The sequence below is a fragment of the Cheilinus undulatus genome, linkage group 3, assembly GCF_018320785.1.
Source record: "Cheilinus undulatus linkage group 3, ASM1832078v1, whole genome shotgun sequence".
Lineage (NCBI taxonomy): Eukaryota > Metazoa > Chordata > Actinopteri > Labriformes > Labridae > Cheilinus > Cheilinus undulatus.
In genome coordinates, this window is record NC_054867.1 from 13,086,116 (window position 1) to 13,113,293 (window position 27,178).

Genomic DNA, 27,178 nt, shown 5'->3' on the forward strand with positions numbered 1-27,178 from the left:
GGGTAGAGCTGCTGCTCCTCCACGTTGAGAGGAGCCAGATGCCTCCAGATGCCTCCTGGACGCCTCCCTGGTGAGATGTTCTGGGCAGGTCCCACTGGGAGGAGGCTCAGGGGAAGACCCAGGACACACTGGAGAGACCATGTCTCTCAGCTGGCCTGGGAACGCCTTGGGATCCCCTGGGAAGAGCTGAACAAAGTGGCCGGGGAGAGGGAAGTCTGGGTTTCCCTGCTTCGGCTGCTGCCCCCGCGAACCGACCTCGGATGAGTGGAAGAAGTTGGATGGATGGATGGATGTATTCTGTATGATGGCCTTCTTTGACTCTTAGGCTAAATCATTGGCGTATCCCTATTTATAAGACTATATTCATTAATGTGAAAACTTTTGGAGGCTACAGTCTTCACTCTTTGACTCAGTAACAAATTTTACCATTGCGATCTGTTCCCTAAGTCCATCTTGAGTTGGGTAAGATGAGTTTTGGATATGCTGCTCCTGCAGCCTGGAATCTTCTGTAGGATAGTTTGTCTTGGGGAGCTGGTCTCCTTTAATTGCTTTAAAAAATAAATGAAAGGTGTTGGAGGTATGTGCATCAGATGTTTTTGACTGTTGACTTTCTGCTCCATGGCTCAGGATTGATTGATATATGTTTTTAGTGATTTTATGTTTCATGTATGTTACTCTGATTGTGCTGTCTGTCTAGGCCAGGACTCTCTTGTAAATGAGATTCAAAATCTCATTGAGGTTTTCCTGGTTAGATACATTGAAATAATAATAAAAAACACCACTGATGCAGCCATGGGAGCAGTCTGGGGTTAAGTGTTTTGCCCAAGGGTGCTTTAACATGTGACTGAAGAAGCTGGGGATCAAACATCTGACCTTCTGGCTTAGAGCCAAGACTACCACTGAACCACGGCCGCTGCAGAAACCGACAGAATTTATCTTTTGTTGTTATTCATGCTAATTACTCTAAAGGCCCAGAGAGAGGTCATGGTTATAACAACAGGAACAAGATCACATAAATGTATTACTGCTGCAGATTTTCGGGGGGCCACCCACATTTTAGTTTGATTAGTATATTTACATGTTTGCCAAACAACGCAGATATTTGGGTTGGGGGCCTGGCTCATATAATCATCATATCCTGTTTATAAGACAAACCCTGATAAAATCTTGGGAAACCTGGACAGGGTAAGTGGGGGACAGAGGCTCTGCAAATTTCTAAGGCTGTAGTGAGCTCAATACTAAAATAATAGAAGAAAGGAAAGGGGAAAGAAAGAGCACATCATTATAATCCAGCGGTTCCAAACCGGAATAAACCATATTTATATCATTATTAAAAGTTAGGAGAGGTTTAAGTGTTCCGGTTTTTGAGGAATTACATATAGAAGAGAGAGAGAAAACTTTTTTTAAACACACAGTGCTTCAAAACATAATAAACTTTTGGTTTGGTTATGCCTATAGGAACAATTAAACCAAGTCAGACCTATTATTAGGAGATGACTTATTTTGCAATAATGTGGCTATGTAATTTAAGCAGTTACTGGAGCTCATAAATCCTATGTAAGAATTACATACTGAATCTTAAACTGCCTCAGAGCTGTTTTCTTGTTTGCAGATGTTCAAGTTGAATATGAGTTAAAGGAAAAGAATCCCTAATTCAGGTCTCAACAACAGCACACGAGCACATACAAATCAGATTAAGTGATAAGACTTTTTTTCTGTTATGTCTTCATAATGTGTGCTTTGACTCAGAGGTATATCTTAGAATCCAAATGTGCTGATAACACAGGGGCTTGGTATTGGGTTAAATGTGCCGTTGCTTTGATAGAGGGGTCATTAAAAGCCTGCACCCTCTGCAGAATGGTTGTGAAGTGAATGGTTTATGAGGAAAGCTCATCCACCCATGTAAATATTCCTCTTGTGCTTTCCAGACATTTTGGAGGATGAGGTACAGAGTCTGTCTGATCTCTGCTAATGTCATCAGTCACCAGTGTCTTAAGTTGTCCCATTTGCTCCACTTTAGGCTGTGTTTTTTAGCAGGACTGTGTGAAAACCTGGAAGCTCAAGTGTAGCACACATGAAAACACACATATGCATGTTTTTATTCTCATGTGGGAGTGCATACATAATATCCTTTCAAACATTATTAAAACATGCAGAAATGTGTAGATTTAGAGTTGTGTTTTTTTGGTATCTTTTCAGTCATTCAGTCACACAGGGTCATGTGGTTAAAATATGCTGATATATTCAAGTAGCGATGATTAGTTTCTTAATATTCACAACGCTACAATTTTTGTAAAACATTTTTAAGTTTCTTTATCAAAAGTGAAATGGCTGAATTACTACCTGTCTTACTTGTTTCAGAGGCTGGCAAAGCAAATGCAGTAAATCTATTAGTTAGAGTCCTTGAAGAGCACGATAAAGCCTCTGAGGATCTTTAAGCGTATTGTTTTGGTTTTATATCTTAAGGTAAACTATCCATACCAGCATCAGACAGTTTTTATACCAAACAAAGCTGGAGTAATCCACTGTCGATTACACACTACTGGGTATCAACAAAGACCAAGTCAGCACTTAACTATCAAACACATTGGACTGGCAGCTAAAAAGATGCTCAAAACGATTGTCCTAAAGACCAAAAACTACCATTATGTTAAAACTTAGATTGAACTGAGAAAGGCTATCGGCGCCTGTGACTCAAAAGGTCTTGTTTTGATGGCATATGGTACGACGATAAGGTACATGGTGCGCAGCAATTTGGGGCATTTCCGCCTACATATTGCTATCTTGATGGTGCACAATCTGGGTGTGAACCGAGACGCAGAGCACATATATAACAGATTAGGTGACAAAACTTCTTGTTGCATGAAAGCTTGTCAGTGTGTGCGCTGGGGCATGTGTTTCTACATGCACCCGAGAGAATGGGCATTTCTCTGCTTCCTTAACTTTATTTTAATACATCAGAAAATGTACTGAAATTAAACTGTGGAGAAGGTGTGCATTCTGTGTGTGTGGAACAAGCTCAGTCAATGTATGTCTATCTTTATTTTTCCCCCTTTTTAAAGGATTTTTTTTTTTTTTTGCTGACTCAGCTCTTTATCAGAGTGTAATTTTTTTGTTTTCTCTCTGTCCTCTAGTACCAGTATTTTGATTGGTGCGCCAAAAGCTAACACCAGCCAACCTGACATAGCTGAAGGAGGAGCTGTGTACCTGTGCCCGTGGAGCCAAGCTAACTGCAGCATTATCAACTTTGACAAGCAAGGTAGGGTGTCTAGTTACAGTCTAAATTGATGATCTGCCTTTTTATGGCACAAATAAAGATGGCACCTGGGAAAAAATCAGGCTTAGTGTTTAAAATCCAAGGGAGAGAATTTTACCTGGATCATAATCCCAGCAGTTCTGAGTAACTCACATTAAAATGGGACATTAAAATGTCACTTTCCCTAATGGCACTGTTAAACAGAAGAGATAGGAGTGTGTAGTAAATTCTCAGCAGTCTCTAACCAGCCATAAAAGTAGCTGGGAGAAGCTATAGGTTGCATCCTGAGTTAAGCACTGCTGTGCTTGACCCTGAGGTCAGGAGTGCAGCTCCCTGCCATCTTATGGCTCCTTATCCAGCAGCTCTGTGCTTAGATTGAAACCAGCCTTTGATGTCTCTCCTGTGTTTTAATGGAGGCTGAGGCTTTACTCCATCCCACCCCTCGCTAAGGTCTCCATTTTGGGACGTGTGCTATGTTTGCAGTGATTTCACAGAGCTTTGATTTCCTGCTGGACTGTGGCCCAGTGTTGTGAGCACTCTTTAATTAGGGCAGAGTCATTACGTGAAACAAGGACCCCAGAGGATCGGGCTGCCCCGAGTTCTGCCAGAAAAAAAAAAACACCTCTATTGAAGATGCAGGAAGTGATAAGGACCACTGTTTCAGGATCACAGGGGTGACTTTATCGAGCTGTGTCACATGATGCTATCAAATGTTGGTTTACATGGACTCAGTGCTGTGTCTATGCAAACTCTGTACACATAAATACACATTTACAGACTGTTTACAAACTGTCCAGAGGTTAACCTATGAAATATGATACGTGCATCTTAGAAAAACCCACAATACTCACACAGAAACACACACATGCTAATGCTTTTACACTCAGTAGTCTTGCAATTCCCATTACAGGCCTCAGGATTCATGGTGTGTTTGAGGACACAGCCCAGAAACCATTAACCAAACAGGCAGCCAGGAGAATTTAATGTCACCAGTCTGCAGCACACAGCCAGCCCATACATCAGGAAATATACCACAGCAAAGGTTACAGAGTAACAGGCACATGAAAGAGCCATTTATATTTGTGCTAAAACTGGGACCTTGTTTTTTTTGTCTTTTTTGCCTTACTTTTCTAACTGGATAAGGGTGTTAGCTACTTGCTTTTTTAGTGTTTCATGGATCATAAATACAACTTGCCTTGTATTTTTGTTGAAAGCAATTAATGTTAGACTATTATCCATATTTTCCTAAACGTAATCATTAAAACAGGTTACAGGCAACTATATTGAAGGTGTAACAGTGCTGAGGTGGCAAAACTAAAATGTCAAACACACCTCTGATAATCCACCAGCCCCCTCCTTCATTCCTTCACCGTTTCTTGCTTTCGTCCTGCCAGGGCCTCTTTTTAAAACAGATCTAGAAGTACAATGAGCTACAGCCGTATGGGTTACAGTCACAACATAGTCCAAGTCCTTTTGAGCTGTTTGATGTCTGCCATAGCATGGAGGATGGATTAAGACCGCAGACCCCGGGGAGCAAGGCCATAAAAAATCCATGTAAAACGTCAAGAACATGTGTAGAGTGCTTTCCAGTGAAACCCTAACAGAACAAATATCACACACCAATGACAGGCGGTCTTTGAGTCAAATGAATGGTTAATGGTGAATGGACCTTGAGCTTGTAAAGCACTTTTCTAGTTGTCTGACTACTGAAAGCGCTTTTTACACTGCAGGCCATGAGGCTGACTATTCACTCTCATCTACTCAACATTTACACACTTAAGATGGAGACTGCTATGAAGAGTAGTGATTTGTATTAACTTATCCATTCATCCTCGTTCACACCAGCACTGACATAGCAGTTGGAGACTTTTGGAGTTGAAGTGTCTTGCCCAACAACTCATAAACATGTGACTGCAGGAGCCTTCCAGTTGAGAGGAGACCAATTCTGCCTACTGATCCTCAAAAAGCAATATGACTTTCTGTTTTTGAAAGCATAAAAGTTTCAGAGGAAAGCTTAGAAACACTGAGGTTTCTATGACTCTGTCATAGAAGAGAAAAAAAATGTTTAAAATGCCCCTAAATATGTTTTGTCTTTGTTTCCAGGTGATCGATATTTCCATATAAATGAAGTTAACACTCAGGTTGAATTCAAGTCCCGTCAGTGGTTTGGAGCTACTGTGCGTGCGCATGGCAACAGTGTCTTGGTAAGTATGAGTCAGTGTTGGATTATCACCTACTGTGTATGTTGTATTTACATGAAATACAAAAAAAAGAGGTTTACCAAAATCTGGTTTTGTGGTCAGAGTGTGGTAGCGGTGCAGGGGTTAGCGCTGTTGCCTCACAGCAGGAAGGTCCCAGGTTCGCTTCCTGGTCAGGGTCTTTCTGTCTGGAGTTTGCATGTTCTCCCTGTGCATGTGTTGGTTCTCTCAGGGTACTTCGGATTTTTCCCCAACACCTAACACACACTTGTTAGGTTAATTGGTGACTAAATTGGCCATAGCTGTGATTGTGAGCGTGCCTGGTTGCCTGTCTCTATATGTCAGCCCAGCAGTTGACTGCCAACCAGTCTAGGATGTATCCTGCCTCTTGCCCAATGACAGCTGGCACAAGCTTCAGCCCCCCCGGGACCTTGAATGGGATATTCGGTGTAGGAAATAGATGGGTGGTTTTGACAGACTTCTTGTAATTTACATAATCGTACATAATCATCAAAAAAATAATTTTTATTGTCGTGTGTGCTGGAGTTTTTCCATGAAGGGGTTTGGGCCACTTGTGTGAATGTGGGGATCAGATTTTCAAGACAGATTCTGATTGGAGTTTTTAGAGATGTTGAAGCTAAGTTTGGTGCTTTATTCCAAAAGCAACTTTTGTTACTGTGATTGAAATTCAATCCACATCCCAAAAGTAATCAACGAATCAAATGATTCAGCCTAAAAGGAGGGAAAATCTAATGTCTGTGATTGGAGTAAATCTAAAACAGATCTGTGGATGGCAAACTAACCTGCCAACCTATCATGCTCCATGCACTCATCTCCCAAGTGAAGATAGCCTGCTGGTTGCAGGAGAATAATGATTGTTGATTAATGGTAGCTATGATCCTGTTTAAACTTTGGATTAATTCCCATTTTGGTCATTCAGATACCAATTGGTAGCCTAACCCTAAATGCAAAGTGTAAGCACACATCAATGCCCACTGAAGAGATGGATATCCAGTTGCTCAGAACAACAATGAAGGGCTCTTGGATGCCTTCATGCATCGTAGTTTTGGTATTTAAGACCACTGCATTGACAAACAGAATCTGTGATAGCCCACCAATGAGCAGAAAGCACGGCTTACTTATGTCTGTCCAATCTCACTCATAGTGACAGGAATTCTAGCTCTTTTTAGACATCTGGATCTCTTGGCTTAGCTTGATAAGAAGAGCTGGCCTTTCTGCCCCCAAACAGCACTTCACTTGGTACCTTCTTGGCTTTTTTTATGTCTAACAACAAAAATTGAAATGGAATGGATATTACCGGCTCATTACACCACTATTTGTTCAGCACTTTCTCTCTCTGGTTAAACCAACATGACTCCACATTTTAAGGAGTCATGGAGGCTGGATGGATGTAAATAAGTCTCAGTGAGCAAAAGAGGCACTAAAATGATGTATTAGCAGCTACCTGCACAAGAGGTGGCCACGGGAGTTTAATACAGGTTGTCACTGAATATGCATTGTTGATACACTGTGTGGATGTATGCCACAAGTGCAGTTAGCCTGGCACCTGAATGCCTAGGATGGATAATATAGACGAGGTGGTTTTGTGTTTCAATTGAGGTGGCTTTGAAAGATTCTTGCTGCCGCTGTAAGAAATATCTACAATATTTGAGGTTGTAATAGTTGATCACAGCTTAGGCTGAAAATGTGGTAAGTACTTTGTCGTTGATCCATCTCTGTTTTCCCAGGCTTGTGCTCCTAATTATTACTGGAGGACCGAACATGACACACCATTCGCTGATGTCACAGGAACCTGCTACCTCTCTGTAGACAGCCTCAAATCATTTGTAGAGTACGCTCCCTGCCGAACAGGTGAGTTTCTAAGATTTTGGCAATCCTTCAGTGGGCTATGGGGGGTTAAAAGGGGGCCTTTTGGTATTTGCTTTGTGGTATTTTTGCCTGGTAAAAACAGAACGAAATACTTAAAACAATTGCCAGGTAAATCCAAAGCTATGTGTCTAAATAAATAGATATGTATAAAGCTTGGATCACGTAATATTTTTGAAACTGACTGTGAAATAAAGATAGCTGCTGCAGTTTAGCACATTTGCTTATTTAGGCTTTTCTTTTATTTCAGTTGTTTTCAAAGTTCTCATTGTGTAATTTTGTATTTAACTAATAAACAAATGAAATGTGACATAAGGGAATGCCCTGTGTTTCTTCAGTTTTAATTAAACAGAACATTTATTGTTTTTTCCATTTTTGGTGCTGTTTGTTGCAGAACATCACGGTCCTGCTGGACAGGGCTATTGTCAGGGTGGATTTAGTGCAGACTTCACAAAGGTAGGATGAATATTTGTTAGAGTTTTCTACATAATCACATACTCAATGCCTCTGTGTTTTTATCTGAGGTAAGCAGTGAGGACTTTACAGTGTATATCAGACTTACAGACCTTGTATAAAGCTCATGATGACAAACAGGCGCCTCAGTTCTGGCTACTGTGTTACAGGATGGGAAAGTTGTACTTGGAGGACCAGGCAGCTTTTACTGGCAAGGTGAGCTCTCAGGAATGTGGAAACTCATGGACTGCTGGAGATAGCTTTAATTGATTTTTCCTTTAAAAGTGTTACAATCCAACATTTTTAGAGTGAACAGACTTCAGTGAAACAATTGAGGAGGCGGAGTTCAAATGTTAAATATCTCTGATCTTTAACCCGTTGTTGTGCGTTTGTCCTGTAGGTCAGCTGCTCTCAGCCACCACAGAGGAGATTGTAAAGGCGTACTACCCCTCTTACTTCCTGCTGTCTGTCCGTGGGCAGATTCAGACTCGACAGGTGCAGGGGAGCTTTGATGACAGCTACCTAGGTGAGGATGACCTCATAGCATTGCTTCAGAGCAGTGCTGCAAGTACTATAAATACCACTTAAGCCAAATTTATACTGATATGTAATGTTTTTATTGGGCTGTGTGGTGCAGGGCTTAGGGCTGTTGCCTCACAGCAAGAGTTTGCATGTTCTCCCCATGCATGCTGGAGTTCTCTCCAGGTACTCCAGCTTCCTGCTACCACCAAAGACATACTCGTTAGGTTAATTGGTGACACTAAATTGTCCGTAGATGTGAGTTTGAGTGCGCCTGGTTGTCTCTCTCTGTATATCAGCGATCTGCGATTGACTGGCAACCAGTCCAAGGGGGCCCCAGCCCCCTGCGACCCCCAACGGGATAAGTGGTGTAGAAAATGGATGGGAACAGATTCTGAATATATGTGTGTGACATAGCCAATGACAACCTGTATTTATCAACACACAACAATCTTAGCTAGTTTGTCGGTAGCTGCCACAACCTGTTGGCCTGTTGTTTACATTAAACTTCAAACTGAAAAGGTTTTTGTCAGTCCATACATCAGTTTGCACACTGTGTAAGAATATTGCTCAGTGGTTGTTTGCTGTTGGTCAAAATATGGAATTGTAATTACAGAAATAAGCCAGAAAAAAACTGAATACCGAGAATTAAAAGCTACTCAGTCAGCAAAGTCATATTTTTGTCTTGTAATTTTATAAATGATTCAGACCCAACAATGCAAAAGTATTTCTAGCATCTGCAAAGCAATCAAGTAACAATGCAGACTCTGTTTAGACAGGTATATATCAGGGGACTATTTTTGCCACTATTACCTACAAACAGTTCGATTATTGCTGCAGCCTATACCTATCCCTGTCAGCAGCAGGACTGAATGATTCAAGCTGATTTGTCTGGCAGATATCAGTCTGGCTATTCATGGTGCTCAGAGGAAGATATTTACAGAACTTTCTGAAACTTAAAAAAATGATGGTGCTGCAGCATGATACACTCCATCCTTTGAACCTTTGCTATTTTATGCTTAAAAATAGATTTGCCTTGATGACTGTCTTTATTCTACAACACTTCCATGCACAAGGCTAAGTCAGAGATTGCCGTGTGTTACACTAGCTGCTAGTAACATTTACTTAACATGCTGTGTTTGGAAGCTGTGCAGTTTGAATGACATTCAGTTTTATAGCACTGTAAAGAGTACAACTTTGGCATGAACATCTCAGGATTTCAGGTCAGGTCAAGTCTGCACAGCAAATTCCCAGAGTGAAAAAATTGGGAGTTAAACAAAAAAGAGTGAAAGAGTTAGATTTTCAGAGTAAGTTCACGCACTTAGACTCCAGCTAGTGTTTAGTGATGCTCCTGAGCAGTGTTAGAAAAAGTAGTTCATTCACACGGTGTTGAGAGCAGTGAATCAACTCTGTTCCTGAGTTCATTCCCAACAGCTTTGTTGCCACGCCCCTACTGCCACTTCAAATCTAGGGAGTAGAGTTTTCCCATCATGCATTGTGTGTTTAGATGTATTTTAGATGTTTTTAGATGTATTTATATGTGTTTAGATATTGCCTGTTGTACAGTTACTATTGCTGTTTTTCATTTGCTCATGTTTCTGGTGAATTGTTGTTGATTTGATGTTAGATGCATCTGCACCATGAGTGACACTGTCCACTGAGCTATACACTTCCCACACATGACAAGGGCTGGTTTGTTGAAAGGGACTACAAGCTGTCTGTCACTTTGCTCATCCTGAAGAGAGCACATCAGCTTAGCCACAATAACCAATGAAAATTGGTAGGTTTTAGTGACATGGTAGATTTTCATCTGGTGGTGTTTAAAGTTGTCTGAAATATAACCTCTGTACAAGAAAATAGATCTGTAAAATATTAACCACAAACATTGAGAATGAGTTCATGTAACTCAAGATGGGAGTCAATTTTACTCTTAGTGAGAGTAGTATTTCAACTCCCATGAGTTTATTTTAACTCCTGATAAGAGTTAAGAATCAACTCCCAGAAAAGAGTTACTTTAACTCAGCACTAGAGTTTATTCGATGGTCTCACATGTACACTCAGATTGAGTTGAATTTAACTCACACAGAGTTTATTCCAGTGACCTGGATTTGTTGTGTGGGAGCAAATGCTGGTACAGCACTTAGCTGCATCCACCTTGGTCCTGTTTTGCTCCGGCCTCCTGTTGGCCATCCACCAGGTCTGCATCAGGCCCATTACCCAATTACCCATCTCTCCAGGTATCCTTCCAGCAGCAGGAGCAGCACCTGGGGGAGCTGCTGCTGCTGCTGGAAGGATGCAGCCCATTGGGTCCTGGGCACGCAGTATGTGGTGAGCTGGCAGGATCAGGCAGGAGAAAGTGCACCAGGTGCTTCTGAAAGCGCATCTGCTGTTCCCCAGCTCACCCTTTCCATTCCTGCTCTCCTGATTAGACACACGTTTTTGCCAAGATACCCAAAGATGCGCGAATACCTGAAGATTTGGAGCTTAAATATGTGATCTTACATGACCTCAGCTGACCGCTCCTTATCTCTGTTGATGCTATCAGCTCAGAGCTACATCAGCTTCTGTAGCATATCATGCTGTTTTTAATGGACATATGGTTTCTACAATGTGTGCATGCAGTGGTTCAGTTGTTTATTAACCCTTTACTACAGTAGCTGGTGGAAATTCAATAGAAATTTGTCCAGTAATTTGGGTCACAGTTTCTCCTTAGAGAGTTATTGTTAGTCTTGTATATTGACCAGTTGAGAACTACTTTAGTATTTAAATTTTTAAAATACAGGAGTGCTCTCTGAAGTTTGGCCTTGTCTCTAAAGTACTTTCTATCATCTATCTATCTATCTGTCTTTATTTCCCTGTAGGTTATTCTGTGGCTGCTGGGGAGTTCAGTGGGGATGATGAGGAAGGTAAGGGTCATATTTACTGTACAGAGAGACAGAATTCATGGTTCAGGACAGGGTTCACTGACCAGTCTTAAGCTCTGTCTAATATACACTCACAGATCATTTATTAGGATTGCCTGTTCAACTGCTTGTCTGCATAGATCTTCATGTGTGACCGTCTCTAGGGTTTAAAAAGAATGGAAAGAAAAGAAAGAAATAGCCAGTGAACAGCAGCTCTCTGAGCCAAAATGCCTTTTGAATGTCAGAGTCTAGCAGAGTCAAGTAACCAGTTGTTACAACAAAGGTGGTAAAACTGAACAGGTTAAGGCTGTTAAAAATGAGTTGTGTTAACTTAAAGATCCAAAACAGCTATTTCAGCTCTATTTTCCTGAGAACATATATTTAGTTCTAAGTAAACAGTACTCTATGTTTTTATTGTCATTGTACTCAAATTACTTGACAGTCATCCCTCAGTCTGCAGAGTTTTCCCAGGATGCCCTTGGGTATTAGACCGTTTTGCATCATGGATGAAATTACTGACTGAGCTAGACAGGTGATGCCTGTGGAGAGCAACCACAACGAACAACGGATGGTATACTGAACATGGCAGTAGAGAGCTTCCTGGTTCAGTGCACCTTACAGTTATTTTCAGTTGTAGTCACTTAAAGTGGCCTGCCTTCAGAAGCATTAATGTTTAAGATTAATGGATGTGATAGAAGTTAGGAAAAAAGATGAGTGGATGAAGAACACATATTTAGGAAAATTACTGAAACATATTGTTTTGTGTTGGATTTAAACTAACTTTTTACATAAAGTTTCCACAGTGCAGTTTTGCTTAAAAATCTCAAGTTAACCCAACATAAATGTAAAAGTGATGCTAATTACAACAAAGGTTCTCTCACTACTTTAAAACTTTGACATAATCATTTTCAACAAAAATTTTGAGGATTTTTTAGCTTGTTTTTACAGTGCATCAAACCTGGGAGAATAAAGCTACAGCAACAGAAGACCACACCATGTGTTACTCCTGTCAGTTAAGAACGGGAAACAGCCAGTTCACGCTGGCTCTCCAAAATTAGACAGTGCAAGATTGGAAAAATTGTCATCTGGTCTGGTTGATGAGGCCCTACACACCAGATAGGCTGTTTCATATATCTACTGCATGGATATATTTCACATCCATCCAAGAAAGCTCCCACAGAAAATGTTTGGGAAGGGCAGGACTTGAAAAAAAAATTCTCAGAAGATGATGGAAGGAACAGTCAGTCTGTCACATTCGTAAAAGGCCAATCAGAGGAACAACACAAAAGAGGGTTGTACTCATGTGCTTCTCCTGAGCAGACAGGCAGCTGCTGCAATAGTTGTGAATAGTGGAACTCTTCCGGGAATAAATTGATGCCAGGGCTGGCTGGGAGATATGCGAAAACATCTACGCCAAGACAAGCTTTCGTTGTGACTCTTAGTTCTTGTTTTGAAGGAAAATGTGGTCCAGTTCCAATTTTACTGCCACTTTCCTACAACTACATCTGAGCTAATTGCTACTGCAGCAGCCCCTGCTCATAACGATCGCAAACCCATGCTGAAGCAGGCCAGGAGAAATGCGAAATCATCTTTTCTGTCATGAAAAGCTTTTCAGTGCGGCTCCTTTCTCTTGTTTTAATAAAGAGATGTTGTCCAGTTAAAAAAAAAACCAAAACAAAAAAACTGTCTGTGTGGCTATGCCCGAGCTAATCACACCACTAGCAGACATCTTTTCCATCATGAAAAGCTTTGTGTTGTTTTACTCTTATTTCAAACAGAAATGTGGTCCACTTCAGATAAAACTGCCGCTATGTTGTGGCAGCCATTATAACCAGCTAGTACAACTAAACCCCACCCATAACTACTGCCTGGTTCTCCTTAAATGATGCTGATTGGTCAACGGTGTGAACTGGAGCTTTTTAAGATGGATTCGCCTGACGACAGACATGGAGTCTGGCAAATTCATCTTCTTTGCAAGGTTAATGAGTCCCTACTTGAATGGTAGAGTCAGAATTTGGCATAAACAGCATGAAAGCCTGCCATGCTACCAAAAACATCTCCTAGAGGTCTGCTGCTAAATGCTCCACCAAAGACTTCTGCAGCAAGATGACTTTTAACAACTATGCCCCATTCAAAGCCACTTAATCACCTTTCATCCTTAGTCTGATGCTGTTTCAGCTCCAGAACATCATCTTGACCATGCCCAAATATGTAGGTTGCTGCCTTGTGATTGGCTTATTAGATGTTTTCCTTAATGAGCAGTTTAACAAGTATTACTACTAAAATGATAAGTGAGTGCACAGTCTAACTGATGAGTCTTAGTGATTGTATTGAAATAGAAGTATTACTATTAAGGTTTACAGCATCTCAGAACAATAAGTGACCTAAAGATTCCATAAATTAAATTTAACACATGATTGGGTTTTTTGTGGTATTTGTCAGAGAAAAACTTGAACTTATCTCCTCTAACCTTTTATTGTGATTCTGTTTGCAGATTTCATCACTGGAGTTCCAAAAGGACTCATGCTGTATGGTGTAGTAAGGAGTCCCCACGATTAAATTTAACACTGTGAAACAACATTAATTGTCATTATGATTAGGTTTGCACATGCAGTTTATGTAGTCATTCAGAGGTAATTAATTAAACCAATAAGTTGTAGTTATCCATCATGCATTCTTGGATTAGTTTAAAATTTAAAGGATTGTTGTCTGTGTCAACATAGGTCTCCATATTGAACGGGAAGGATCTGACGTCTCTGCTCAACTTGACAGGAGAGCAGGTATGTGCACATCTGGCTGGAGATTTCCTGTTCTATCCTGGCTCTTTTTTCATACGTGGGTACATATTAAACATGTCATGTGTAAAGGAGGCTTGAAGATGAAGGAATTTGCCCCATGGAGAGGAGGCCTATTCCAGTGTTAGAGGTCAAGCTTACTGTATGCACAGCTCAAGGGTCCTTAAATCTGTAAATCAAACCCAGAAACAGTGGAGTAGGGTGGTGTTTGGATGTTGCTGTATTGATTCAACATGTTGCTTTTGAAATGGAAAGTATGAAGAAATAGCTGCGTTGGCGTAAGTCATACCACTTTAAAAGCCACCCACAGATGATATTTAAAACAAAATGTCCCACGCTAGATTTAGCTACTAGATTTGTTGTTGGAAATGTTCCTTTCACTAAAATAGTTACTCATATCCTGTGATTTTTTTAGGTGTGAAATGTCACTGACCCCCAATTTAACTGCCTTTATACTCACTTCCCAATTTTAAATCACCAAACCGATATAAAGCCTTTACAAAGTAAAAAACAATATTTTTGCCACTGATATTATTAGATCATCAGTGTTTGAAGAAATCATGCCAAAGTATATCTAAAAGTGTGTATGTCTATGTGAACATGGGAAAGCTTGTGTGTCTACAGCATGGGAGGTCATCAGTGACAGCTCAGAGAAGTCAGTCTGACGACAGAGGCCACTGTGTAAACTGTTAAATCACAGTGAGAGTGATCTGAGATGAACTTCAGGCTAATTGACTCTGGGCTCTCTAAAAGTTAATGCTGCACCCTCTGTGGGGGGCTTCGACCGTACAGCCATGTCAGCTGCAAAAACACAGCAGAGGCTCTTCTTGCAAGGAGTCATTTGTTATGCTGATAAACACTATCTCTCTGCTAAGACACGCTTTAAAAGCTTAACAATTAATGGTGAGTCCAAATTTCACACATGGGATGATGATGCGATGTTATGTAGGAGACAAATGTGTGTTAAATATTAGAGATCTCACACACTGCTTTTGGCAAAGTTGCAAATCAGTATTTCTGTGGTGCCAATGAATTTTATGAGTTAATTCAACAAAGATTGATCCAATTTTCCAGGCAGTTTTGACAGATATCCATTTGGCTGTAAATATGGAAAGAAAGCATTGTTGCATGCTAGTAATTTCCCTGGTATAATAAAACGCAGTAGTACATTTATTCATTAAAAAAAATCTTCTGTAAATCAGTCATGTGGTAGGTTTTTATTAGCGTAGAACGTGCCGTGGAGGGGTTAGGTGGGGAGATATTTGGAGAGATGAGGTATGGGCCTGGCACAGGCCTGGACGATAGCCATCAGGAGTCAAGAGAAGTACAGGCAGGCCCGCCTACAGAATTAGCTGGGCCCCTAAAAATCCAGACAATGGTCCCTCCCAACCGTGATCTACTGATGATATCAATATGTGTGTGTTGGATCATTAGCGTTGGTGCTAGCATCCTGGCTAACAGTTAGTTCATGCTGAAAAGCTGGAAAGTATGCCAAGCTATCAGCGGGCTCTGGTTAGGGCTGGGCGATTATGGTAAAAATGAAAATCATGAATAATTGAACTTTTAACCTTGATTTTAATTAATGAACGATTATTCCACCTGGAACCACCGACTGTATATTCTGTAAATATATGTAAGATTTTAGAACAAACAACTGAAAATAACAGGCACAGATGAACTATTTCTGGTTATTCACTGAAACATCAAAACACACATTAGCTGAAACTATTATTTTTTTCTTAAAAAAGAGGAAAAGAGGAAAATTGAAATAATTGACACAGCAGGTTTACGTCAGTTAGAGGCCGTAAATGTCAGTTTCGATTATTTTTTTATTAATTGCCCAGCTCTAGTTCTGGTGTTGAAATTGTTCCCTCATGTTACTTTTTAACCACTTTTTAACCCATTTTCACCACTGTTTATGCTCATTTTTGCCACTTTTTCAAAATAATTGCCTGTTTTGCCACTATGATTCATATTTTTCCTCTTTTTAATGTCATTCAACACTTTATCTGGCATTTTTTGCAACTTTTTGCTAGTTTACCCATTTATGCCCATTTTTAACACATTTAACCCATTCCTTCCACTTTAGTCCATTTTTCCAGGTTTGACTCATTTTTGGCTATTTTTAACACCCTTTTTCTACTTTATCTTTTGCCACATTTATCTTTTGTCTTTTACAACATTTAACCCAATTTAAATTAATTTTAGCCTCTTTTCAATCTATTTTTACTTCTTTATCTAACAACTTTTTATACAATTTTGCATTAGTTTATCACCAAATTTTTTTCACATTTTTTCTCTTTAACTTATTTATGCCCAGTTTTGGGCTTTTTTTTTTTTTTTTTTTTTTTACCACATTTAACACATTTTTATATCTTTTTCCCCCATATGTAATCAATTTTTGCTTCTTTTCAACCCACTTTTACTTTTTTACCTAGCAATTTTTTAGTTATTAATGTTGCTTCAACATGTTTTTGAGCACTTTTTGGCACATATTCTCTTTAATCTATTTATTCCCATTTTGGCCCATTTTACCACTTTTAATCCAATTTTGCCACTTTAACCACTTTCCACCCATCTTTTTATGTATCCGATTTTGCCTTTTTCAATCTCTTGTCACTAATTTATTCAATTTTTGCCACTTTTAACCACTTTATGCCACTTTAAACCATTTTTGCCAATTTAACAATTATTTTCCCTTAAATTTGTCTAAGTTCCTGCTACTTAATTTTCTGGCATCCTTACATTCATGCGCTGAAATATGATTATCACAGATCAACTTTAAAATGGACCATGATGTTGCTGGCATCCATGGGCCCCCCACCTCTTATGGGAAGCCTTGAGTACAGGACCAAGGTTGACCCGGCAAACCGTCAAACCAGCATGCTTCATACCTGACCTGACCTGAGTGACCAAAGACCAACCTTTAAATAAATTATGATGTTCTGGATGTTTATTGCCACCCACGTGTACAAAAAAATCAAATCAGTTTTTGCTGGTTACATCACAACTGCCATTACTCATATCTACTACTGTTATGCTTAATTCTGAATAAGAGAAATCTACTAAATTATTGCTCATGCCTGTGAAGTTGATCTGCTTGTTGATCAACGCTCACCTCATTTAGACATTTCCGTTGTCGTAGGAAGTGCTGATCACATTTCTAAGAGTGTGAATGTCTGGCAGAACATTGCTTTCATAGGGTATCCTTGCATATTTAAGCTTTGTTTTGAACCTCAGCTAGATTTATGGTGAAATGAGCTGTTCAGCATATGTGATACTGAAAGTCAACTCCAGTGTTTAGGTTTGTTTTTCACAAGGGTACCCAAACTCATTTCTGTAAGGCTGCACTACAAATCACTTTGAAGTGAGAGTCTACCAGGGATGTAACATGACCCTAATTTATCATACAGGGTATGAAATTAAACCGGAAAGACCTAAGCCCCATGAGTATTTTCTCAGAGTTAGTGTTAAAGGAGTTTGAGTCCAGAGTCCCCAGACCCCCTACCTCTCCTCCAGCTTACAGAAGCTCAAACACTGAGCTCCATGAAAAAAGGGAGCCAAAGAGACCCCGGGGGATTGTGGGATTGAGAGATTGAGGAGGAAAGCTTCTGGGGGTGGTGGTGGAGGCTAAAAAAGAGAAAAAGGGGACACGGAGAATGAAAATGAAAGAAAAGAAAGGGATCCGTGCACTATGGTGTGATTACAGGCTAACTGGGTCTTGTTTGTAATGTGTTCCAGATGGGGTCCTACTTCGGCTACACAGTGGCATCCACCGACATCAACAATGACGGGTGAGTGAGTGCAGGAATGATAAGACAGATGATGGCCAAAACTGGGAAAAAGGAAGCAAAATGTGTGAAATGAAGAGAAGTGTAAGGTTCAACATGAAAGTGAATGTGACAGTCAGCATCGAGACAAAGACAATAGTGTGACTTAGAAAGTTTCCCAGGCTTGTTTAGTCACCCTGTCACTCTCTAATGTGTCATGAAAAGTTATAAAACACTGTTTACTCTCAGTCTGTCTATAGTTCCTCAGTGTAGAGTTCTCCTTTGGCCAATTTCACATGCCCTGGCTGAGGCCTCTGTGAGAATGAACCTCTTACATTAACAATAGCCTTTTCATGAATTACAACTTTCCATGGCTCTTAAACCCAGTTCAGTAATTTTCTGTTAAATCCAGCTGTCATGGTAGAAGTTATTTCTGATTAATGTGGTGCAGCATAACACTGTAAATACCAGTGAAGATCCCTCACTTTTACTGATACTTTAAAGATCTGTATGATTTGCCTGAAAAGCCAGAAAATGATGCACAAGATAGTCAAAATTTGCTTTTATTCAAGTCTTTGGGGTGCATATTCCTTTCAACATTAAGGTCATATACCTTCAAAGAAGAGCTTGGGATGGATGCATAATTTGTTATTATTTCTCAAACTGTGGTGAAAAGCTGTCTTTCAAACCTGAAATCTTCACTAGAACAGTACTCAAGCAGGGGAAAATGAAAGTTAATGTTCCAGGGTCCAAATGGCAGCGTAATTAGAAAAAGTGGAATAAGATACTCATAAATATGTGATTAAAAGTATATAATCAACTAAAAATATAAATCATCTTTGAATGCGTTATCTATCTTTAGAAGCAGCTTATATTTCTACAGTGACAAAACAAAGCCTTACTTTCTCTATTTTCATCACCATCTTTGTCTCTTGCCTTGTTTGCCTCTCCAGTTTGCATGACCTGCTGGTAGGAGCTCCTCTGTTCATGCGTCGAGGGTCCAGTGGCCGCCTTGAGGAGCTGGGTAAGGTGTATGTGTACCTTCAGAAGGGCCCCCTACTGCTGGAGCCAGGCCAGTCCCACCTCCTGGGTCAACAGGCCTTCAGTCGGTTTGGCTCCTCACTGGCTCCTCTGGGTGATCTCAACCAGGACGGATTCAACGGTAAATGTGCTGATCAGAGTTGAAGTGTGAATGCTATAATACATTTAACCAGTGATAATATACTAATGCTTATGTTATGTTTCAGAAGCTGTTACATAATTTAGAAACTATTCCACATGTGATGGAAAACTGGCATAATCAGTGTTTATTCCATTAAAATTCCAGTGAGGCATACCTAGACAAATTAATAACCATTGGTGACTTCTTCACTGCTGCAAAAACACTTTTATTCCTCGCCTGGGCCATGATAGTTGTTGTTATTTTGCATTTTTAGGTATATAAGCTTGTTGTTGGCTGCTCTTTGTGTAAGATCCAGCTACACAAAGAGTAGATTAGATCAGCAGTTTCTGAAATCCTCAGACCAGCCCATCTGGCACCAACCACCATGCCACGTACAAAGTTACTTAAATCCCTTTTCTGCCTCATTCTGATGCTCAGTTTGAACTTCAGCAAGTCTGTATGTCTAAATGCATTAAGTTGCTGCAGTATGATTGGTTGATTAGCTATTTGTGTTAACAAGCAATTGAATAGGTGTACCTAATAAAGTGGCAGGGGAGTGTATTTGGTTTGTATATACACATTCAGAGCATCTGATTCTTAACATAGTGTGTTAATGCTCTCTTCACTCAGACGTGGCCATCGGCTGTCCCTATGGAGGAGACGACCAGCATGGATTGGTTCTCATCTACAGCGGTCATGCTGGAGGTCTTTTGGACACGCCCACACAAACTCTCTCTGGCCAATGGGCCTCCAGCTCTTTTCCTGCCAGTTTTGGATATGCTCTAAGAGGCAACAGAGATCTGGATCAGAATGGCTACCCAGGTACTACAGAAAATATCACACCACCACCAACTTGGCATCTAATAAAGAATAACTGCTTCAGGGTGCAGATGGCCAAGTGGTTAGGTTGTGCCAGGGTTCAAGCCCAGCCTGTGGCTCCTTTCCCCCAATCTCCCTTACTCTGACTTTATCCATTGTCTACCTTTCTAAATAAAGGCATACATAGTCCAAAAATACATCTTATATGAAAAATAACTGCTTTAATATCTTAATGTTATTCAATTTCTGTTCCTACAGACCTGATAGTTGGTGCTTTTGGGGTTGATAAAGCTGTGTTATACAGGTAAGTTAATGCATTTTTGATTGCTAAAATGACAGTATAGACAGCTCCTCTTGATATTATTTTCTTGCCTGTGTCTTCAATCAGAGCTCGGCCAATTGTGACTGCCAGTGCATCTCTTACGGTGCAGCCGACCATGTTCAACCAGGAGGAGAAGACTTGTGAGCTGTTCACAGGCAGTGAAACCACTGCTGTGTCGTGGTAAGGACACCAGTTTTCATCTTAAAGGCTTAGTCATCAATTTAAAGTTAATAGGAAGATCATACGGTATTTGATGTAACGTACAGCATCTGTCATTGTAGGGGAAATATCTTGTAAAGCTTTAAAGTGGTTAAAGCGCTCTCTGAAAATAACAGAACACGGAAAGTCCTGCATATGTTATGTAAGACACATCTTAGTTCAATTTCAGCTTTCCAAACTTGTGCCTCACGAGAATGTCAAATGACTTCATGTTTACCAGTTTCCTGTCCAAGCTGCTCTGAGCTTCACACAAAGTTTTCTTGGATCCAGAGAAAAGAAAGGGGAAATTCGTCTTGCTTTCACTTTCAATAAAACTCTTTCCACAAGTTCACTTTAAATAGTGTTTTAAATGTGGAATAGTCTTAGACTGATGAGAGAGACTTTTTACCGAACTGGCTGGTGTTTCAGTTTCTGCCTGGTAGGTTGGTTCAAGTACGTCTTGTTTTTGTGGTTATTGGTGTTTTTGCTGCTGTGGAAACAAGGAGACAGACTAAAAAGGAAGAGGAAGTCAGAGAAAGGTGGAGTAGTTACAGTATATGGAAAGACCAGTGCAGTTATTAATAATGAGAAGGTTGGAAAAAGGTTGTCACTTCCCCAAAATGAATAAGATTTCTGCTATGGCCTGATGTATAGCCACCCTTAATGTAAAGGTTTAAACCACATAAATGTTAACATGCATGTGCCCTCTAATAATTTAATCAATTGATACTTTAAAGTTGTTACCCTTTGGATTTCAGCCATGGTCAGATGGGTATCAACCCTGGTTATTGTTGCAACAGCTGCTTTCTCAGAGTAGAAGACAGACTGCTGTAACTAGTTATTGTGAAGCATCTGTTGATATTTATTCAAACCACATTCAGAACACTAAATTTCCATGGAACAAGTAGTTAAGAAAATACAAGCAGAGTAAAGTGAGTTACTTTGTTGATCCTCACTCTAACAGCTCGTCCTGCCACAAGATGAAAGTTTTGTTTTGTCTTATGAATGTACTGTATGTTTATTTTGTATTTGAACTAGAGCTGCAGAACTAATCTAAGCGCAATAGCAATCACATCCGTGCAATTGCAGAATCTTAGAGAGGCTGCACTTTTTTTGTATTAAGTACTACTTGAAAGGTTTTCTTAAATGCCCACAGAAAGGCCTTTCAGTTCACAGCAGTGCCACAAGTGCACCTTGCAGTATCTTTTCAGGCGTTTGCTGAAGCTTTTTATGATCCTCTTTCTATGAACATTTTGTTTTACACGTCACTCTACAAAGGTTGTTGGTATTTTTGCTGTGTGCCCCTACTCAACCAATTTGGTTTCTTGTATAACAACACACTGGTTGCCTTTCTTCTTTTTTTTCTCATTGTCCCAAAGAGTTTAGACTGTTGTCAGCTGCATGGCAGCAGTGGTTTAGTTTTTTCCTTTTTTCTCAGTATTCAGAAAGGAGCTTAAGGCTTTACGCACTTAACCTTTTTGTTTTTTGATTACCTTTACCTCTCCTGATAATCACTTGTGATTCTAGTGGTTACCCTTCTAGGACAACTTTAAAGCTGTAGTAAGTGATTTATTTTTAGTGTTGTATGCCCTAAAAAACAACACAACCCATCATGTTCTTGTTATTAAAGTCATGTAACACAATAACACACTTCTGCAACGCCTTCTTGCGCTGCACTCTCACTTGGCTAGCACTCACAGCCAAGCATGGCTCAAGTCAGAGGGAGCATTCCTATTGGCGACTGTAGTAGATCCTCCTCTCAGCTCAGTGAGAAGTTGATACAATAGCGGAGTTACCAGCGGTGTTCGGTCCTATGTAGAATTTGTTCATGCTGAGATGAAGTGTTTTCTGGCCTGTAATCTGGCCATTGATTTCAGTGGAAAAGCGTAGCAAAATCACTCCACGAGAGCTTTGCCGCCATCAGTATTCGATTCAGCGGACATGCACTTCTGTGAAGAGGTATGTGAGAAGAGGGCTACGGAGCTCAAACACGAGAAGAACAGAAAGGGAGGGGGAGTAGAGTAGATTCTGCACGGCTCTCATCGAATGTTACCTACTCAAGCTTTAAGACCTCTTTATCTGCCATTGTATCCAAATTCCCACAACCTGTCAAGAACAGTCATAATCACAAATTATCACCAAATCATGCAGCACTAGTATGAACTCGGAAATCTTACAATTCATCATGACTAGAAGGTGGCTAAATTGACTGGTAGGTGAGTGTGTTGGAGCTGTTTGTCAGGAGGCATAAGGCCTGCCTCACCTCCAGTTGCTAGGTTCATTGAAGTTTAGTTTGACTCAGAATTTTCAGTGTGATGACCATCATTAATGGTCAGAGGAAACTTTAGAAAACTACTGGTGACGTCACTGAGACGACTGTCATATTTTATACTGCCTTATAAAGAAAACAGTAGTACTGAACGATTTAGGAAAAGGCTGACATTGAAATTGAGTATTTTACATACATTTAGCATCGAATTAAACCATTAAGCAAGCCCATTTTTGTCTAATTTGGATCTTTAGGTCATAAAGCCATACCAGTATCAGATTGTATATAAGACCATGTGTTTATGAGACCAGGACAAGGTGTTGCTGAAGGTGGGGATATACTCACCGAAGATCCCCCTTGCATAACTATGTATCTGCCTTGGGTGTCAAGCTGGTGTATCTGTGATAGCAGCAGTGCCAGACTTTTATTGTTAACTAATCAAGGAAACAAGAAAACTTGTGCCTTTTGTTTTCACGTAAAACGCAGATGCAACAGCATGACGTGCTTCAAGTAATGTGTGAACATCGCACGTCCTTGGATGTTAATATTATACTTAGAAAAAGCAGATGGGTTTGCCAGATTACATTACTGTCATCAGGCAAATCCATCTTGAAAAGCTCCAATCCGAAAAAGTTTGTGCCAGACTAATCAGTTTCATTAGAGGAGAATGAGGTGGGGTTTAGTTGAACTCGAGGCTGGTTGCAATGGCTACCTTTATTGCGGTGGTTACTTGGATGTAGCTTTAACATACAGGTAGCATACATTTTACCAGAACTGAACCACGTTTCTCTATGAAATTAAAATAAATAAATAAATAAATAAAATCATTAAAAGCATCATGTGAAAGATGTTTTTGCACTTCTGTCAACCTGCTTCAGCATGAGTTACGAGGGGAAGGAGTTAGTTGTTAGTTGTTGTGGAAACCCAAAGCAAAGGCAAAGCATCAAGCTGCACAGTAAACTGAATGAACAGTTAGTGTTTTTGTAATGCCTCATAATTAAAGTCTGCCAAATATGTAATTTTTTCTGCATTATCTATGAGAAACAGAAGAATAAAACTTGATAAAATGATCAGTAAACAGTGAAAGTTGAGAAATACTAGGCATAGTTACAAAGATGTGATTTCATCAGTTCCCTAGCGTAGGTAGAGAGTCTTATTCCAGTGCAGGAATGACTGTAATGGCAGTAGGAATAAACACCAATAATGAATTTATCCAGCATGGGGGTTGATTTTATGTAAACTGTAAACATCATGGCAGATAAGTATCTCACATTAGTATAAACACACCTGTATATGATCAGTTTTTTTTCACATTTCTTTCTGTGTTTGATCTCCAGTGTCAGCATCAGTTTCTGCCTGCTGGCTAATGGGAAGCACCTCCCCTCTCATCTAGGTGAGTCAAACACACACTCTCCTCCTCAGACATTCACAGAAACACACACTAACACACATGGTCCCTATTACCTTGCTTTCTCTGTGTTGCCACAAGTATGCTGGCCCTCACTGTGGTCAATTTGGCAGTTAAGATCAAGATAAAAGAACAATCATGTAAATACAGGGTAACTTGGTGGACTCCAGCAGTTTAGAAAAGTGTGTGTGTGTTTATTTAAAGTGTGTGGGTGTGTATTGTCTGTGTACGCTGCATACTTTCTGTCATGTGGGCCGGAGTAATACCCTCAGTGTGTTTTTACATACTGTGCAGTAACACATAAAGGCTCCTCCTTACCAAAGTCATGTTAACCGCTGTATCTGTATATTTGCATGTGGTTAGGTATGCATGTAATATGTCATTGCAAGAATGTGTTTCTGTGCCTACACATACATTAAATAACACTCCAGTGGATTATGCAGGCATACTCTAATCATCAATATTCAGATGATGTGCATACTCATTGTTTTTCCTGCCTTGTCTGTCTGTCTCTGCATGTATGTTTTCAGGATTTGTGGTGGAGGTTCAGCTGGACAGAGAAAGGCAGAATCAGAAAAAGTCTGTCAGGAGAACTCTGTTCCTGGACAGCCAGCAGAGCAGTCTGCTGAAGATCTTCCACCTCACTGTTGGTGAACGCCTGTGCCATGACGCCAAGATCTACCTGCGGGTCAGTCCCAAAGGTTTTTTCAAATATTTTTCTTATTTGGCCTTTTTGCCTTTATTGAGATAGTACAGCAGACAATGTAGAAAATTCTGGGGAGATAGCAGGAAATGACATGTGGGAAAGGAGCCACCTATTGGGCTTAAACTCAGGTCAGCTGCATGAAGGAGGATAGCCTCCACACATGGAGCACGACTTAACCAGTAGGCCAGGGGTTCTTAGATGAAGGGTTAGGACCCAAAAGTTGGTTGCAGAACTGTTTTCAGTGGGTCATGAATATGTGCCTAAAAAAATAACTTGTCAAAAAGTCAAAAGCCAATCATCTCCAGTTCCTTGTCTTTTGTATCCTTCACAAATTTTCCGGTTCTTAATCCTGGCCCCCAGGAGCCCTGGCCCTGCTGCTTTTCATCTGAGCCATTTAATCAGAGGCTGTTTGGCACCTGCAGTTCCAGGTGAACATAATTATCTTGTTGGTGGGACAGAGGTTAACGTCATACCCTAATGGACAGGGTTTGAAGTTGCTGTTTGAAGTGCTATTTGGGGGTGAAAATACTACAGTACCAATCTTCTCATCACTCAGTGGTGACCTGATCAAAGTAAATGCCTGCCAGAAACACTTAAGTCGTGTGTGTAGATGTCCTCTGTAAGGACATAATGATAGGAGTGTTTTGCTCTCTGGAGGATGAGAGATGGTTTGAATAGAATCTCCCAACAATCCACTCCCCTGTTAGTCAACACCTCTCTGTTTACACACCATTTCTACCTTTTACTCCTCCTTTAAGGGGGAACATCATTGTGGTGAGCAGAGCAGAATTCATGTCACGTCTGAAAGGAACTTCAAACGGATTATATCCTACCATCTTTCCCAGTAGTTCTTGTACATCTGCTTTTGATTTGGGAAAATTTCAGCGCCAGAATGTCGGAAATCTCTACACTGGCAGCAAATGTGTAACCATTTTAAGTGCATGCTTGTTTATGAGTAATACAAGAAACCAAGTTCAATCAATGACTTTGTGTCATTTACAAAATAAGCTTATATCTTTTTCTGTTGCAGGGTGAGGATGAGTTTAGGGATAAACTCTCTCCCATTTACATCAGCCTGAACTTCAGTCTGGATCCTCAAGCCTCGGTGGACCAGCATGGCCTCAGGCCTGTCCTGAATTATCAGACAGAGCAGCCCATAGAGCAGAAGGTGAGTGTATCACTCACAATTTGAAATGGTTCATTAAACACCAGCCACGTAAGGGTCACACTGTGTGTTGCAGTACCTATAAAAATTTTTTTACCCCCTTGGATGTTTTACTCTTTTGTTGATTTCATCAATTAATCTTGGTTAATTTGACTTTTTTGACAAAAAAAAAACATTAATATTAAAGAGAAAACAGACTTCTACAAAGTAATATCAATTAAACAAATATATTTAAGGTAAAATAAAGTCACGGAATAAAGCCAGTATTAAGTAGATACACCTTTGGCTGTAATCACAGCACTGAGTCTCTGTGGATAGGTCTCAATCTGGCTTACACATCTGGACACTTCAATTTTACTCCATTCTTCTTTGCAAAATTACTCAAGCTAGGGGATCAGGCATGGACAGTCCTTTTCAAGTCCAGCCACAAATTCTCTATTGTATTGATGTATGAGCTTTGACTTAGCCTCTCCAGAACAGTCACCTTGTTGTTGTTAAACCATTTCTGTGTAGCTTTAGCTGTATACATCAAGTCATTGTCTTGCCTGAAAATAAAACTCACAAGCCATAGTGCTCTTGCAGACTGAATAAGATTGTCCTCCAGAATTGTACTATATTGTTCCACATTCATTTTATGCTCTTACTTTGCGAGCTTTCCAGGATCGGCTGCTGAGAAGCATCCCCACCGCATGATGCTGCCACCACCATGCTTCACAGCAGGGATGGTGTGTTTGTAGTGAGGTGCAGTGTTTGGTGTCTGCCAAACATAGCATCTTGGTTGATGGACAAAAAGCACCATTTTGGTCACATCAGACCAAGAACTTTCTTTCATTAGACCATTGAGTCTCCCACATGTCTTTAGGTGAAGTCTAGTTGAGATTTAATCCGAGATTTCTTTAACAGTGGCTTTCTCTTTGCCACTCTCCCATTAAACTCTGACTGGTGATGGACCTTGGAAACAGTTGTTGTATGCAGAGTCTCTCCCATCTCGGCTGCTACAGCTTGTAACTCCATCAGAGTAGTCATAGGTGTATAGGTGGCCTCTCTCACTCGTCTCATTCTTGCATGGTCACTCAGTTTGTGAGGACAGCCTGATTCAAATAGATTTAAACATGTGCCATATTCCTCGCATTTCTTGATGACAGATTTAACTAAGTCCGGGGGATGTTCAGTGCCTTGGATTTTTTTTGCATCTATCCCCTAATTACACTTTTCAATAACCTTTTCTCTGAGTAACTTGGAGTGTTATTTTGTCTTCATGGTGTAACGGTAGCAAGGAATACTGATTAACCAGTGACTGGACCTTCCAGACTCAGGTGTTTTTAATACTACAATCACTTGAGACACA

The 27,178-nt window shown here is 40.3% G+C and overlaps 1 protein-coding gene across 1 annotated transcript in view; it reads left to right on the forward strand.

Annotated features, from left to right (window-relative positions):
* The window catches only part of LOC121505412 (integrin alpha-5-like), a 57,677-nt gene that overhangs the window by 6,144 nt on the left and 24,355 nt on the right, over positions 1 to 27,178 (forward strand). Inside the window, exons 2-18 of the mRNA XM_041780724.1 lie at positions 3,135 to 3,259; positions 5,360 to 5,460; positions 7,203 to 7,326; positions 7,736 to 7,797; positions 7,965 to 8,010; positions 8,195 to 8,320; positions 11,175 to 11,219; positions 13,711 to 13,754; positions 13,940 to 13,996; positions 17,753 to 17,805; positions 18,735 to 18,943; positions 19,574 to 19,765; positions 20,021 to 20,066; positions 20,151 to 20,264; positions 23,889 to 23,944; positions 24,490 to 24,647; positions 25,696 to 25,833. Of these exons, the coding sequence (XP_041636658.1) occupies positions 3,135 to 3,259; positions 5,360 to 5,460; positions 7,203 to 7,326; positions 7,736 to 7,797; positions 7,965 to 8,010; positions 8,195 to 8,320; positions 11,175 to 11,219; positions 13,711 to 13,754; positions 13,940 to 13,996; positions 17,753 to 17,805; positions 18,735 to 18,943; positions 19,574 to 19,765; positions 20,021 to 20,066; positions 20,151 to 20,264; positions 23,889 to 23,944; positions 24,490 to 24,647; positions 25,696 to 25,833 (1,696 nt within the window). The remainder of the gene's footprint in view (positions 1 to 3,134; positions 3,260 to 5,359; positions 5,461 to 7,202; positions 7,327 to 7,735; positions 7,798 to 7,964; positions 8,011 to 8,194; positions 8,321 to 11,174; positions 11,220 to 13,710; positions 13,755 to 13,939; positions 13,997 to 17,752; positions 17,806 to 18,734; positions 18,944 to 19,573; positions 19,766 to 20,020; positions 20,067 to 20,150; positions 20,265 to 23,888; positions 23,945 to 24,489; positions 24,648 to 25,695; positions 25,834 to 27,178) is intronic.